Source organism: Barbus barbus (assembly GCF_936440315.1).
Source record: "Barbus barbus genome assembly, chromosome: 19".
NCBI classification, from domain to species: domain Eukaryota; kingdom Metazoa; phylum Chordata; class Actinopteri; order Cypriniformes; family Cyprinidae; genus Barbus; species Barbus barbus.
The window spans coordinates 9598666-9614303 of record NC_136747.1 but is presented as its reverse complement, the minus strand read 5'-3'; the positions used below and the strand labels follow the sequence as shown (position 1 = coordinate 9614303).

At 37.0% G+C, this 15638-nt stretch overlaps 1 protein-coding gene across 2 annotated transcripts; it reads right to left on the bottom strand.

The window, feature by feature from the left end:
* Positions 1-76: 76 nt before the first annotated feature.
* On the bottom strand, positions 77-15635 carry LOC306885288 (macoilin-1). 2 transcript variants are annotated; one of them, XM_079441714.1, is made up of 11 exons: positions 15385-15635; positions 14067-14208; positions 13798-13924; positions 12232-12355; positions 9460-9638; positions 7541-8048; positions 7304-7462; positions 3885-4067; positions 3629-3749; positions 1842-2016; positions 77-1757 (listed from the first exon to the last, which is right to left on the bottom strand). In XM_079441714.1, the coding sequence occupies exons 1-11, from the start codon at positions 15462-15464 to the stop codon at positions 1555-1557; spliced, it is 2001 nt and encodes a 666-aa protein (XP_079297840.1). In that variant the 5' UTR covers positions 15465-15635; the 3' UTR covers positions 77-1554. The 2 variants fall into 2 exon arrangements, with proteins under 2 accessions (XP_079297840.1, XP_079297841.1); XM_079441715.1 differs by lacking the exons at positions 9460-9638; positions 12232-12355 and having other exon boundaries at positions 15385-15634.
* Between the last annotated feature and the right edge of the window lie 3 nt (positions 15636-15638).

Genomic DNA, 15638 nt, shown 5'->3' with positions numbered 1-15638 from the left:
TAATGTGTGCACGTGCGCGCACACACACACACACACACACACACACACACACACAAAAACAAATCAAACAAACAATGAGAAACAAAGGCGTCTTCTTTACTCTCCACAAAGTTTACCATAAAAACACCAAATGCAACCCACAGTAATACTTTCCCAAGGTAGACAAATAAAAAAGAAAGTCCTGTTGTAAAACAAGGACTAAACCAAACAAGCATATTCTGCCTGCATCATGACACAAACCTTAAACCACTGAAGAAGAAATGTGAAGGAGAACTCTGTCACGAAGCATTAATGGATTGATTTTCAGGTGTTATCCCAGTCTCTGAATGATGTCTCTATGAAATGACGCATGGTTTGCATTGTCCTCAATGACATTAAATGGTGGAAGGAAGGAAAAGTTGGCATATTTTACCAAAATAAAACCATTCAGCAAGTATTATAAAATGCAATGAGTATGTTAATGTAAATTAGAGACATGACAGAAACAGCAAACCATTGGTAACTAGTGAATTAGAGTGGGCTTGCTGTTATTGTATTTTCCCTGAAAAAACACATGGTAACAAGAGGGCAGATGATTTTAAATAAAAAAAAAAAAACGGGTCATGTGGTGTGCTGACCAATCAGATGAATTCTAGGGGTGGATGAATACGACGTATAATATTAAACAAGATATTTCAAGGCACTGTGTAACATAACAACTGGCAAACAAGACATCATATATTCAGCTTTTCAACTGGTTTCAACTAAATTCTATTTCAATTTCGTCCGGTAACAAAGAGGACTTGAATTGACCGCAAAATACGACAACATTCCCAAATATTTATGCAGCATTTTTGTCAACAAATACAATGTGAAGATCAGTCCCTTTTTAAATACATGGGTTTTTTCATGTCTTCGACCTTTTAGAAAACAGCAACGGGAGGAACAGAAACCAAAATTATTTCCAACTCAAATCCAACATCTGTAATGAAATGCTTTTCACCTCCCTCGAAAAGAAGAAAGACTTGTACAATACAACGGTCATACTTAAACTGAAATGCATTCTTAATCACTCACAACAATGTTTTTCCATCACAAATACTTGTCTCATTTCAATACGTTTTCCCTTTTCTTTTTACATTCCATAAACTTAAAAGATGGTACGTTTACACCAGGGAAGTAAAAGAAGTCACTGGCACATAAAACCGTTCAGATTCAACACAAAGATGAGGAGGCGCTAATAAAATCACGAAAGATCTTCATAAAGAGCTTACAAAACAGATGGAAGACGACAAAAGAAAGAACAGGCTGAAGTGCCGTTACCAAGAAAAGGTTTTAGGTGTAAGAGCTTCAAAAATAACCTTAAACACAAGGAGGGCAGTCCTGGTCAATGTGACATCCCTTTTTCTAATTTTCTCCTCTCTATTCCTCCACTTATTTTATTATCAACAACAAAGAAGAGCCATACTAACAGAGGAGGGGTAAATCAAACAAAAATACTACCCCACCCCATTGGTTTGCATACTGCACTTCTTAGATTAATCAAAGAGCAAAGTGGACAATGTGATTGGACATTCACTTTTTGAGCGGCTGGTAGACGGAAGCATTGGGGTCCAAGCTGGAAGGACTGGCGTCCATGAACTTGTAGGAGTAATGTGGAGTCACAGGGGTCATGCTGTTGGTCTCTGCCGAGTAGGTGATGCTGGGCATGACCGCCATGACCTCTGCAATCTTCTGCTTCAACTCTTTTATCTCATGCTCCTTCTGCAAAATCTGACCTGTGTGCGGGACAGAGAGAGAATAGGTTAGTGAGCAGAAGCAGACAAGCCTAAGAGACACATTAAGACAGGAAGGGGGCAGACCTTGAGCAATCTCTAGCTGTCTCTTGGCATCTCCGAGTGCTGAGAAGAGATCCAGTTTGATTCTGGTCTCAGCACTCAGACTGTTCTCAAGGTGCTGGGTCTTGTCCTGCATGGCCGACAGCGCTGACATCAGAACCTCTGTGTCCTTTTCGTTCTCCTTATATTTGCGCAATTCCTGCACGTAAAGAAACAAAGAGTTAAGTATTTGAAGGTACGTTTTTAGTAAATATGAAACATGATTCCACTTATTTTGCATCCATAATCTGCTATATTTTTCTGAGTGAAACAGAATGTTTTGAGAAAAATAAATAATGGGGTAAATGAATCTTAAGGTTAGATTTTATCCATCTGAACGGTATGAGGCTGCTTCCAGACTTGAATGAGAATCTGACACTTTGACCCAGGAATCAGGCCAAATTAGACTAAATATCACTCAAAAAAACAACAACAAAAAAAGTTTCAAATGTGTATATTTAATTTTATTATTGATTCGCTATTCATATAAAACACGCACGCATGCACGCACGCACGCACACACACACCTCAGAGTACTTCAGGAAATCATTGCTCATTTGCATTACTATACTAAGTTTGGGGTCAGTAAAGTTTATTTATTCTATATATAAATTTTATTTTAGCCAATTTATTCAGCAAGGATGCATTAAAATACTCATAAGCACTCGGCAGTCGTTTATAATGATACAAAAGATTTCTATTTTAAAAAAAGCTGTTCTTTTGAACTTTCTATTAATCATGAAATCCTGAAAAAATTATCAGTTATCACGGTTTCCACAAAACAATAAGAAATGTTTCCAAAGCAGCTAATCAGCATATTGGAATGATTTCTGAAGGATCATGTGACACTGAAGACTGTAGAAATGATGCTGAAAATTCAGCTTTGCATCACAGAAATAAAATACATGTTAAAATCTATCAGCATTTTTAAAATGTAATATTATTTCACAATATTACTGTTATGACTGTATTTTTGAGCAAATTAATGCAGCCTTGATGAGTTTAAGGGACTTATTTTGACTCATCTAATCATAAAAAACAACCAAACTTGAACTTACTCAACCCAAACTTTTGAATGGTGGTATATTTTCACAAATTAACTCTCAATAGTTTTTTGTAAATGCTGATTGGTACTCTTTTTTTTAATCTACATTTCTTAAATTATATATTGATAAAGATGTACTATAGAATTATTTTACTGTGATAAAATGTATTTTCTTCAATCATGTAATGATTGTATTTTGTATGAGATTTAAGTATGATAATCATGAATATTTATGTTTTTTGGCTTTGAATTTACTATGGGTACAGTTAGAATATATATGTATTTTTGGATCCATATGGTGTTCCATAATCAATGTCTGGTATAAAGTAATGATTACAGTAAATGGGCCTGTTAAATGGGCGCAGATGTAAGCTTGAAAACATGGCACTGATGAAGGGTTGGACCCAAAAACGTTCGGCAGACTTTGCACTTTATTTGTGGCCTCTGGATAATAAATTCATATGAGCTTTTTGGCATATTTCTTGTTTGCGGATCTTATTTGTTTTTTGATCTTGGTGTAGTTTCATGACAATATTTTTGCATCACTAAATCAGTTAAATAGTTATTTGGTTATTGAGTTAACATTAACCAGAAGCCCTCATGGCCTAGACAACAGCTGAAAAAGAAAGTTGCTTCACAAAGGTCATTCCTCCCTGAATGCTTTATTCTAAATATTGCTCTTTGGAAAGCATATTAAAGCAGCATGTCAGCAGGGGTTCTGGCTTACTTGCGCTTTGAGCTCAAGCTCTCTGATTTGTTCTTCCTTCAGCTTCATGTCATGCATGAGCTTCTTGCACTCTGACTCCAGCTCACGTATGCGACTCCTCAGTGAGTCTGTGCACTCTCCTCTGTGAAGGAAAGCGAGAGTCAGGCCCACTAGCACACATACATAAAAACAAGATGCATAAACACACAGCACCATATTACCTTTTAAAGACTATTTCACAGCAATATTGAAGCAATATTTTTGGCTGAAGTCTCACCTGGAGGCAGCTGCCAGAGAGACAGCACGTGCGGCGGTGGCCTCTTCCATCTTCTTTCTTTTCTTCTCTTCTGCAAGCTGCTTTTCCACCGCAGCTCGCGCTTCCTGTTCTGCCTTGAGCCGCTTTTCCAGTTGCACAATCATTTGCTTGTCCTTCTGCTTGGCCTGCACAGCATTATGAAGCCTAATACAGAGACACACATAATCAACACTGGCATAAACAACTGCAGGTAGAGAGAAGGAAATGAGCATCTGATGATACAAAGGCAGGTGTTTCCACAGAAAAATAATAAGCTAGTAGTGTACTAATAATTAACAATTGTAGAGATTAGCATAAAACTGGGGCCTTGGAAACAGATTATTATAATTTTTTTAAAGTATGCTTTTCTTAAGTGTTTGAGCTTTTTCATTTCACTTTGAGATTTTAATGTATGAAAGGTGACATACTAATAAAATATATTATTAAAATTTGGTACTTATGAGATTTACTGGTTAAAAACAAACAAACAAACAAACAAACCTCTAACTGGTCTGTTGTATGGGTCTAAATCAGTGTCATCGTAATATTATTTATATGCTGTTATAGTATTTCTTAATATTATGTATTACCTTTTTTTCTGTATTTTTAGTTTATTGGATGTTTTTTTAAGTCAAACTTTAAGTAATTTTGTAAAGTGCCTTTGCCATTTTTTCAGTGGTATTGTTTTATTAATTTTTTTATGATGGCCTACACACACACACACAGAGTAAATACAAAATGCAGTTTTTAAATTATGATTTCATTTATTAAGGGAAAAAAGCCGTCCAAGCCTACCTGGCCCTGCGTGAAAAGTTAATTGCCCCCTCCTGTTAGATCATGAAAGAACTGTGATTCACCACATTATTTTAGAAAGCCGAGTTAAATTGCACTAGCCAAACGCAGGCCTGATTACTGCCAGACCTGTTGAATCATGAAATCACTTAAATAGAACCTGTCTGACAAAGTGAAGCATGCTTAAAGAGCAACACATGCCGCGATCTAAAGAAATTCAAGACCAGGGGCTGGATTCACGAAAATCTTCATAAGAAATTTCTTAAGATAAAGATAAGAATGTTCTTAATTGCAATTCTTGAAAAATTCTTAATAAGTTCTCAAATATATTCTTAAGAACATCTTAATTTTTTTCTTAAGAAGAAAATGACAGTCTTTATGTGAGTGAAGACAAGACACACTGATAAACTCACACTTTGTCTTTTTGCGCTTCCTGCAGATTACCCTAATAATCATAGTAAGCACACACACTCTTTTTGTCATGACTTTGACTGGCGCTCAGCTTCACGTATTTAATGCGGTGTGTTTTCTACAGCAAACGCATCATGTGTATCGGCACATTCATATGCGCTGCATACTGCCAAAGATTATGTCGTATTTCTAAGTTAAAATAAAAGCGTCCAAATTAAAGCTCCCTATCTGACTTGTTTTTGTAGAGTTGCTACTGAGTTTTGAAGTCAGTAAAAAGTAGCGTCACACATAGGCTAATCATGACCGATCATTGTTTATATTATCAGTCATCGCTGTCACTTCAGAAAACTCGCACATCCCTATTAATAGTCATACTATGTATTAGGCTATATGTAGCTAATGTTGTTGTAATGCTTAAATATAACAATTAATTTGAAATAACCCAATAAATTCATTAAATAATTCTTTCTGTTTTGAAACCACGGTCAGAGCCATTACCCACAAATGGAGAAAACTTGGAACGGTGGTGAACCTTCCCAGGAGTGGCTGGCCTACCAAAACTACGCCAAAAGTACAATGACGACTCGTCCAGGAGGTCATTAAAGAACCCAGAGCAACATCTAAAAGAACTGCAGGCCTCACTTGCCTCAATTAAGGTCAGTGTTCTTGATTCAACAATAAAAAAAAGAGACTGGGCATCCATGGGAGAGTTCCAAGGCAAACGCCACTGCTGACCAAAAAGAACACAAAGGCTCGTCTCAGATTTGCCAAAAAAATATCTTGATTATCCCCAAGACTTTTGGACAAATATTCTGTGGACTGATGAGGCAAAAGTTGAACTTTTTGGAAGGTGTGTGGCCCGTTACATCTGGCATAAAACCAACACAGGATTTCATAAAAAGAACATCATACCAAACATGGTGGTAATGTGATGGTCTGGGGCTGCTTTGCAGCTTCAGGACCTGGACCACTTGCTATAATTGACAGAACCATGAATTCTTCACTCTATCAGAAAATCCTGAAGGAGAATGTCCGGCCATCAGTTTGTGACCTCAACCTCAAGCGCACTTGTGTTATGCAGCAGGACAATGATCCCAAACATACCAGCAAGTCCACCTCTGAATGGCTCAAGAAAAACAAAATTAAGGTTAAATCTTAAATCTGATTGAGATGCTGTGGCATGACCTTAAACAGTCCATTCATGCTCGAAAACCCTCCAATGTGGCTGAATTAAAACAATTATGCAAAGAGTGAGCCACAATTCCTCCACAGCGATTGTTGCTGTAAAGGGTGGCACAACCAGTTATTAGATTTGGGGGGCAATTACTTTCTCATGTAGAGACAGGCAGGTTTGGACAGCTCTTTTCCCTTAATAAATGAAATCATTATTTCAAAACTGCATTTTGTGTTTACTCAGGTTATCTTTGTGAAATATTAAAATTTGTTTGATGATCTGAATCTTTTAAGTGTGACAAATATGCAAAAAATTAATAAAACAGGAAGGGGCAAAAACCTTTTCACGACACTGTATATGTACACACACACATACACACAGACCACGCCATATAAATAAAAAAATAGCACAAATTTATATTTATTTTTTTATAAAATTTACTAAATTATAGAAAAATAATTTGAAAATGAATATATATGTTTTAATTATCTTGATAATACATAAATCTGTGAAATATAATGTTTTTTGATTTTGTAAACACACATACATTTTATATATATATTATTTTCCACAAATATTTTTTTTTTTTGCCAAGGCAACATTGATTTTATTAACAAATTTATATCTAATATTTACATTTTATTTAAGCTTTATTAAAATTAACCAAAAAATAATTTTATTAGTTTTAGTTAACAATAACAACAATGGTCTAAATAACCATTTTAATTTTTCACAGTGGATTTTTAGTTGAATGGCCTTTATGCAGGTGTAAATTATTGTCCCTAACTGTATACCAGTACCTTTCTCAGCACTGGTTAGGACCAGCCAATCACAATCATTTATCATATCAATGATGAATTTTCAGTCTGACATATTCAAATAACTGATACTAGTATTCACCCTCAATGAAAAACACCACCTGCCAAGTGTTCCCCAATTAATCAGAGTCAGAGCCCCATGTAAAATGTGTTTTGGCATATACTGGTAATCATCTTGAATGGGTTTTAAGCAGCTGATTTCTCACTTGTTCTGCAGCAGCTCGTTTTCCTGGCGGAGTTGGCCGAGCTCAGAGCGCATGGTCCTCTCGGCACTGCTCAGAGAGCTGATCTGACTGCGCAGGTCTTGCTCCACCTGTCTGCTCGCCTGCAGGTCAGCCTTCAGCTTCTTTATGTCCTGCTCAAGCCTGCCAGACAGAGAAAAAGAGAATGAACAGGACGAACGCACTCCAACTGCTGAATCAGAGCATAGTTAGGACTCTTACCGCACTAATGCATCTGGCTTACTGAGCTGGTTGTTAGGTATACAGTTCTCCATCAGATCTCTGTGAGGTGCAAGGTTCTTCCCTGCACACTTCTGTTTCTTTTCACTCCTACTGGATGAGGAGGATGGTACGCTGCCATTAGTGGAGTTGTGGCTATGGGGGGAGGAGTTTTTGTAATGTTTGGAGGTGGCAGCGCTTCCTCCTCCACTGCCCACCTCCTCTTTCAGGAACAGGTTCTCGGCGCTGCCACCGAGCTCGTTGTTGAGTCTCTTAGTGTTTAGGTGGTTCTCCATATACTCAATGTCCTGTAACTTAGCATCCACAGTCTGTAGGATGTTGTTGTTTATTCCTATGCTGTGCTGCTGCTGCTGTTTTTTGTCTTTCCCCCCGTCTTTGCCCTTCTCCTTGTACTCCAGTTCAGGCAGAGAGATGGGCAGCTTCTTGGTAATAGCAGTGCCGTTCTGAGCCACTAACACAGAATCTGCATCAGACATGCCTTTTGAGGTGGCTGCCAAATGAATGAAAGAGATTGTAAGTTTACATGGCAAAGCTGTCTGACTGGTAAGACTACAAATGCAACAAGACAGAAAGCATCATGCAAATGAAAAGGCTGTTTAGTACTACCATGTGACTGATATTATTTTTGCAGTATGTTTAATGTGCGCAGTATGAAAATGTTCTGTATGCATGGAATACCTAGATACCATCAGGCAAAATGTGTGGTATACATCCAAAACGCACAGCACTGAGTACTGTTTCCTACAATGCACTAAAGTTGACCCTTTCGTTCCCAGCGTGATGAATGAACCAGGACTTCATCTCTTTGATTGGGTTGCCAAAAATTACTAAACTTTTTTTAATAAAAGTGTGAAATAACCATGTTTTTCACAGAAAGTCTCTTATGCTACATTTATTTGATCAAAAATACAGTAAAAACAGTAACATTGTAAAATACTACAATAAAAAAAAAAAAACACCTTTTCCGTTTTAATATATAATATCTTCCTATGACAAAACTGAATTTTCAGCATCATTACTCCAGTCTTCAATGCCACATGATCTGTCAGAAATGATTCTAACATTTGCTGCTCAAGAAAAATGTATTATGTTGTAATATCTTGAAAACGGTTGTTCTGCGCATCAAAATCATCTTTGCAATGCCTTCCCTCTGATCCCAATGCTAGGAAACAGTGGATGAACTTTATTTTTAATGAAGATCCAGATTGAATCAGTAAGAACTTAATTTTACCGAGGATTCGTTTACAAACAAGGTACAATTCGATGCGAGATTTTGAAAAAGATTGAAACTAAAAGATGATGATGTGCCAACTTCAACATGAGTAACTGTATTCATTACATGATCACTATTGCTTTGTCTCTTCTTACAAATCACTTGACATGTATAGATTTATTTATGCTTTATGGCCTAAAAATCTGCAGCGTCTATCTATGAGGAATGTACACTGTCAAACATACACAACGATTAGCCAATCATAGCAGAGGGCGTTTACTTCCTAGTCTACAATCCGCCACGCCTATTCAAACAGTGTTCTGATGAGGGGGGTCAAAGCAGGACAGAAAATATCCTATTACTTCTAAATTATGATGTTTTTGATGTAAAAATCTTGATAACATTATAAGTGGACCTCAGAGAACAGCACAAAAACAACAAAACAAAAGCAGTTCATGACCCCTGTACAAGAACAGCATTTATATTTACATAATTATAATTTATTTAACATTATAAATGTCATTACTGTCACGTTTCATTAATTTAATGCATTTAATTTCAAAATTAATATCTTTTTAATGGAAATTTGTGTGTCTTTGTATGTTTTGTCTTTGTTTTGCATGGCTTCCCCTTTAACAAATTAAGACGACGTGATCATATAATAAAACTGGTCAAATGGTGATCTTACCCTCCTCTGTCTCTCGTTCCTGTCTCTGAAGCATCTGTTGTTCTGGAGGCAGGGCCTGCTGTAGGAGCTGCATGTAGAACTCATTTTCCTTCTGCACCTCCTTTTGTTTGCGCAGACGCATCTTATAGCTCACGTAACTCTTGAATCCGAAGCCCAGCGTCACCACGGGATAGCCAATGCTGCAATGAAATGGTTAGAGCAGCATGTTACAGGAAAAACATGATTGGTACAACTAGTGATGACTCAACATCAAACAACTTCAGATAATGGCAACACTCCCATTTGCTGCTATGGAGATGCCACCAGTGTGTTTACAAATAGCTAAAAAAAAAAGCTGTCTTCTGCACTACAAGTAGTACAGTTACATCAGCTATGTTTAATACTCAAAAATTGGTTAAGCATAATGTGGTGTGACTTTAAGCTTGAAGAGATAATTCACCCAAAATTACAAGACCTTCTTTTTTACATGGAACTCAAAAGGATGCATTGTGAGGGAAGCTAGTGCAGGGCTCGCAAAATCGCTAGCCCGACATCCCGGGGCTATTGTGTTTTCCAGTTGGGCTACCAAAATGTATCACTGCCCTGCCCGACGGGCCACCTTGAATACAGGGCTCCCACGCAGTGTTCCCTCTAAGCTGAGCGCGCGCGCGCGCGCGACCGCGCTCTTCTTCCACCGCGGCCGCGCAGAAGAAATAATGTGCCTCGCGCACACAAAAATGAGTTGGGAAGCCATTTGATTGAATGCCGCAGTAAAAGGGAAAGAATAGCAATGCTCGGGCAAACCGCTATAGAGCTGATGTCACGACAGAGTTAGAACCGGTTTCATAGAAAGAGAACGATATGCACCAAATGAGTCGCTGTAGAAACTGAATACTTCAATGGTTGCGGTTCGCTCAACACGAGAGACAACACAAACGCAATGACGTGAAATAAAACGTCCTCGTGTATTAAAGAAGTGTGGCTTGATTAAGAGCTGGAAATAGCGGAGGATGGGTAAAGAACGGTAACAAAACTGAAACATGTTCAGTCACACACAAGAGTATTGTACAAACTGTACTTCATAACGATGTTTAGACCTCTATAGAAGAATTCATATGTTCACGTTTTTTTTATATATTTAACTTACAGATCTACAGTTTGTATTCTATTCTATTCTATCAGTTTAAATAGTTTGTTTTCATAATATATTATGTTAGGGCTATATTATAAACTTGATAAATAATTGACCTTGTTTTTGAGTCTTTGAATTTGAGTCTCTTGCTCATCAAGGCTGTATTCATTTAAAAAATACAGCAAAAACTGTGATATAGTGAAATATTATTGCAATTTCTAATATTGGTTTCCTATTTTAATACCTATACTATAAAATAGCATTTATTCCTGTGATCAAAGCTTTATTTTCAGCATCATTACTCCAGTCTTCAGTGTCCCATGATCCTTCAGGAATCATTCTAATATGCTGATTTGTTATCAGTGTTGAAACTGTTCTGCTGCTTAATATTTTTTTGGAACCTGTGTTACTTTTTTCTTTGATTAATAAAAAGTTTAAAAGAACAGCATTTATTCAAAATAGAAATATGGAAGTCTTTACTATCAATTTCATCCATTTAACACATCCTTTCTGAATAAAGTTGAACTTTCTTTAAACTTTTTAAAAGTATCTTTAAAAAAGAAAGAAAAACATTTCTGACCCCAAACTTTTGAATAGTTTATATTGTAACACAAAATCTCCATTTTGACTAAACGCTGTTCTTTTTAACTTTTTATTTTTTTTTAAATATCACAGGTCCCAAAAAATACAGTATAAAAAATAAAATAAAAAAGCAGTACAACTGTTTCCAACATCGATTAAAAATCAGCGTATTAGAATGACTTCTAAATGATCAGGTGACTCTGAAAATACTGCTTTGCTTCACAGGAATTAATTACATTTTAAAGTATATTAAAATAGAAAACATTTATTTTAAATTGCAATAATATTTCACAATATTATTTTGTGAAATAATATTCAGTATTTTCTATCAAATAGATATGGCCTTGATGAGCATAAAAAAACTTCTTTAAAAAAATGTATTGATCCAAATTTTTGAACTGCAGTGTATTGTACAGTAAAAATGTTTTCTCAGGTAACCTAAAATGTACATTTAGTTACATCAAGGGTCAAATCAAATATAAATAGCACATTAAAGTTAAAAGTTACACACTTTTTTGTGTGCATGCTGTACAGGTCTGGTATAAAGAATGCTTTTACTCAGGTGACCGAAATGTCCACCCAATAGAGAAAAGTTTTGCTCAGCAAGAAAAAAATTAGAGGGAACATTGCTCCCACGGGTCCTTAAATTTGATACAACTAAATTGAGTTTTTAAGGCCTTATACCATTTAATGTATTTAAAACTGTCTATGAAATAATTTTTCAAATTGCCTTAAATAGATTTTTAAGAATTCTGCAGATACCTTGTAAATAGTAAAAAAAAAAACTCTTTCCTTGATATTCGTTGATATGTGTATTGAAAATGTTTTTGATTGACAGTTATGGTCTTTATTTTATTTGGGCTAGTTAAATTAATTTTCGGGCTACCAAAATCTGAAGAGTACCTGCCCGAAGGGCTACCAAGGATTTAGAAATTTTGCGAGCCCTGTAGTGAGTTTATTGTTTGGAAAAGAGCAGCATGAACATACTTCAGAATTTCTCCTCTTTTGTTGCACAACAGAAATGAGATCATACGGGTTTGAAATGACATGGGGGCAAGTAAAATGCAAGAAAAGCTTACCAGTGAGCTGCGAATGGACGGCAAAGGTCTACATGAAAATGTTTCAAATCCTTGAATCGGATGGTTGCTTCGATGTAGACGAAGAGAATCCAGAGAGAAACAGTCGGCAAACACACACCTCGCTCTGAAAATACAACAAGAGCGAGGGAAAACTATGTATAATGTTCTCTAGCCTTCTGTTAATAGTTATGACATTCTTACGGCATATCTAGGAAAAGTATAATTCTTCAAACTATAATGACTTCTAGCCCATTAGTGACCTAGACATCTAAGAGGTAGCATAAAAGGCCACTGGCTGTTTGGGAGATCAATAACGTCACAGGTTTCACAAACCAAGCTCTAGGCTGCAAACAAAACCCTAGTTTGCTGAAAGCACCCTCTCTAGTTGAGACGCACAGCCAGTTGTGTGTCAGAAGGAGCAATCACAGTCACAGCTCAAGGCGTATTGAAGCAGTTTTCAAGGAACAATCACTCAGTGTCAGCAATGCTTTTCCTCCTCTATCCTGAGGTATCACTGAATCGACCCAAGAAAAGGACATATAATGACAGAAGCACTTGAAAATCCATCAAAGATCTCTGCTGTTCACTCAGAGTTCAAATACAAGAGCAGAGTAAATGTCCACATGGAAGCACATACAGTATATTCTGCAAGTATGCATTAAATTGCTCAAAAGTGATAGTGATAATGTAAAGATTTCTACTTCAAATGCTGTTTTCTATTTTCTATTCAAAGAATGTCTAAAAAAAGAATTGATGATAATCAGAAATGTTTCTTGAGCAGCAAATCGATCTATTAGAATGATTTCTGAAGGATCATGTGACACTGAAGACTGAAGTAATGATGCTAAAAATTCAGCTTTGATATCACAGGAATAAACTACATTTTAATATATATTCAAAAAGAAAACAGTTATTTCCCTGTCTTACTGTATGTTTGATCAAGTTGAGACTTCTCAAAAACAAAACAACAACAGTTTTGAATAAACTATGAATACTGTATGTCAATCACCAACAAGTGGGGAATTAAAAATATAAAAAAAATCCCACTTGCTCATATTTTTCTTATGCAATCATAAAACACACTGATGATAAAGGAATATCCAGAGAGATCTAAATGGTATTGTTTGCATAAGAAAAGCCCTTTCAACATCACCCTCTCTAGTAACTGCTATAAAAGTGAACAGTTGCGTAATATTTAGCAGAATGCTCCTGAATTATGCCACTGAATAATAATAATAGGCTTTAGGCGCTTACACGCTAGCAAAACGTCTGACAGAGCATTTCATGGACAGAAATGTGGAACCAACCGGGACAGTTTGAAATCAAACAAGAACAGTCAATTGGGTTTCTGGAAGCACAAGTAGATTCACATGACTGAAGTTTTCATTGGTCATTGGAAGCCGGAAGTCAGATTGTGCAATTTTCGGTTACATGATAAAGCATTGCTTTCACAAAATAATTTCTCCTATGTGTTCTCTAAAACTCAACTCTATAGTGTGTAAGCGGCCTTAATCCTAAAATGATACTCCTGGAAAGTCAGATGAGGCTTGGGTGATGTCGACCTACCTGTATGCCACACGTACTGTACCCAGACATACGTGCTGGCGGCGAAGAACAGCCATTGCTTGGGGATGAACAGGAGGCAGATGATGTCTGATGTGAATGCGACACACACAAAGAACACAGAGAACGCCTGTGGAATCAGATGAGAAGTGTGGAGATGATCGATTTAGCCTGTCACTCAGAGACCTTTATAAAGCTGATTGATAAAGAATCAAGCAGAGAGTGAGCCATTAGTTGCTCAATTACACATCAATGAGAGGTCAAATACTCACCAGTCCCTGATACCTAAAGGAATCGTAAACGCTCCTGATGAAAAGCCAGAAAGGCCACAGGTACTCGAACCTGAACTCCAGCACAAAATCAGCCAGCAGAACCAGCGCCCAAACGACCAGGAACTTCAGGTACAGGAAGGTACTGCCAGAGCAAGAGAAATCAGACGAATCACAAAAATGAATTCATGAAATCTTATGTAAGCACTTTTTAAATAATTTCTAGGGAGGATTTCTATTAATATATCAGGTATGAATTTCATTTAAATACAATAAACAAAATAATACATTTTTATTATAAATTATTTAATTTTCATTATGTTACACATATGTGTGCGCAAACGTCTCCAAAAAGACAACATTTTATAAAGTAGTCTGCTTCCGTGTGCAGCCATAACCACAGACATTTGCATTCACTATAAGCATTTCAATGACTTTCAACATTTCCCATTTCCATGGCTCCTCCAGGTTTTTTTTTTTTTTCCCCTGACATTTTTTAACTGCGGGAACCCCATATGTGACCCTGGACCACAAAACCAGTTGTAAGTAGCATTGGTATATTTGTAGCAACAGCCAAAAATATACACTGTATGGGTCAAAATTATCGATTTTTCTTTTATGCCAAAAATCATGCTTGGTAAAATCAGATCTTGGTAGTGTTCACGCACACTAATTTCATCAGATGGGACCACAGATATAAAGCCATGTGTGACGGTCATGTAGAATTAACCAAAACTAGAAGGATTACGTTGCAAAGAGTTTAATCTAAATATTTATTGAACAAGAACGGTCAAAAATCAACCAGTTTGTATAGGATTACCTTCATTACAATAACCCAACACATGTGGAAAACAGTGTAGATGGAAGAAACGTTACAATAATGTAACATTAACATAAAGACATCTCAATGCCCTACTGAAAGATCCAGCTGAAGCTTTGTAGTTATTTTCTTGGTCGCCCAGCTACCAGTTGGTCTGATTTTGTATTGTAGCTGATTGATTCAGCTACCATGATCCAAAACACAGTTGCCCAAGCTGGACCTTGTGATGATGGCTATAAAAGACAACTGCATAAGAACATTCATGACATGGCCCGTACTAACTGTTATATGTAATACTTATTATTTCATATTCTGCACTATTGAAGCCTATGGATGATACACAAAAGCCAGCATCCTCGCATATGCTACACACTCAGGCCGGAGTGAATGGTCACACTGAACTGTCATCTGTATCTGAGTGTGACAGCTCTTAAACGGCCGAGCTCAGTTCAGAGACGCCATTACGGTGCGGTCGGTGCTCGGGAGCTTCTCCGTCCGTACCTGCTGTGAATACCCTCGGTGATTCGGTTCCGTTTCAACGGGCGACGGAGTTTGCTGCAGTCCGCATTGCGCCGCTTCATTCTCCACCCTTTAGATTCCTGTAACTTTGAACACTCGAGGGGAAACTACGTGACCGTCCTAATACTGATGCGCATCGCTACGCGAATGCGGGACTGTCAGTGTTTTTCTTCCACTAGACACAAAGAAATAAATAAAAACAGTCTGCGCGAGGCCCTCCCATTTTTATTCTGGAC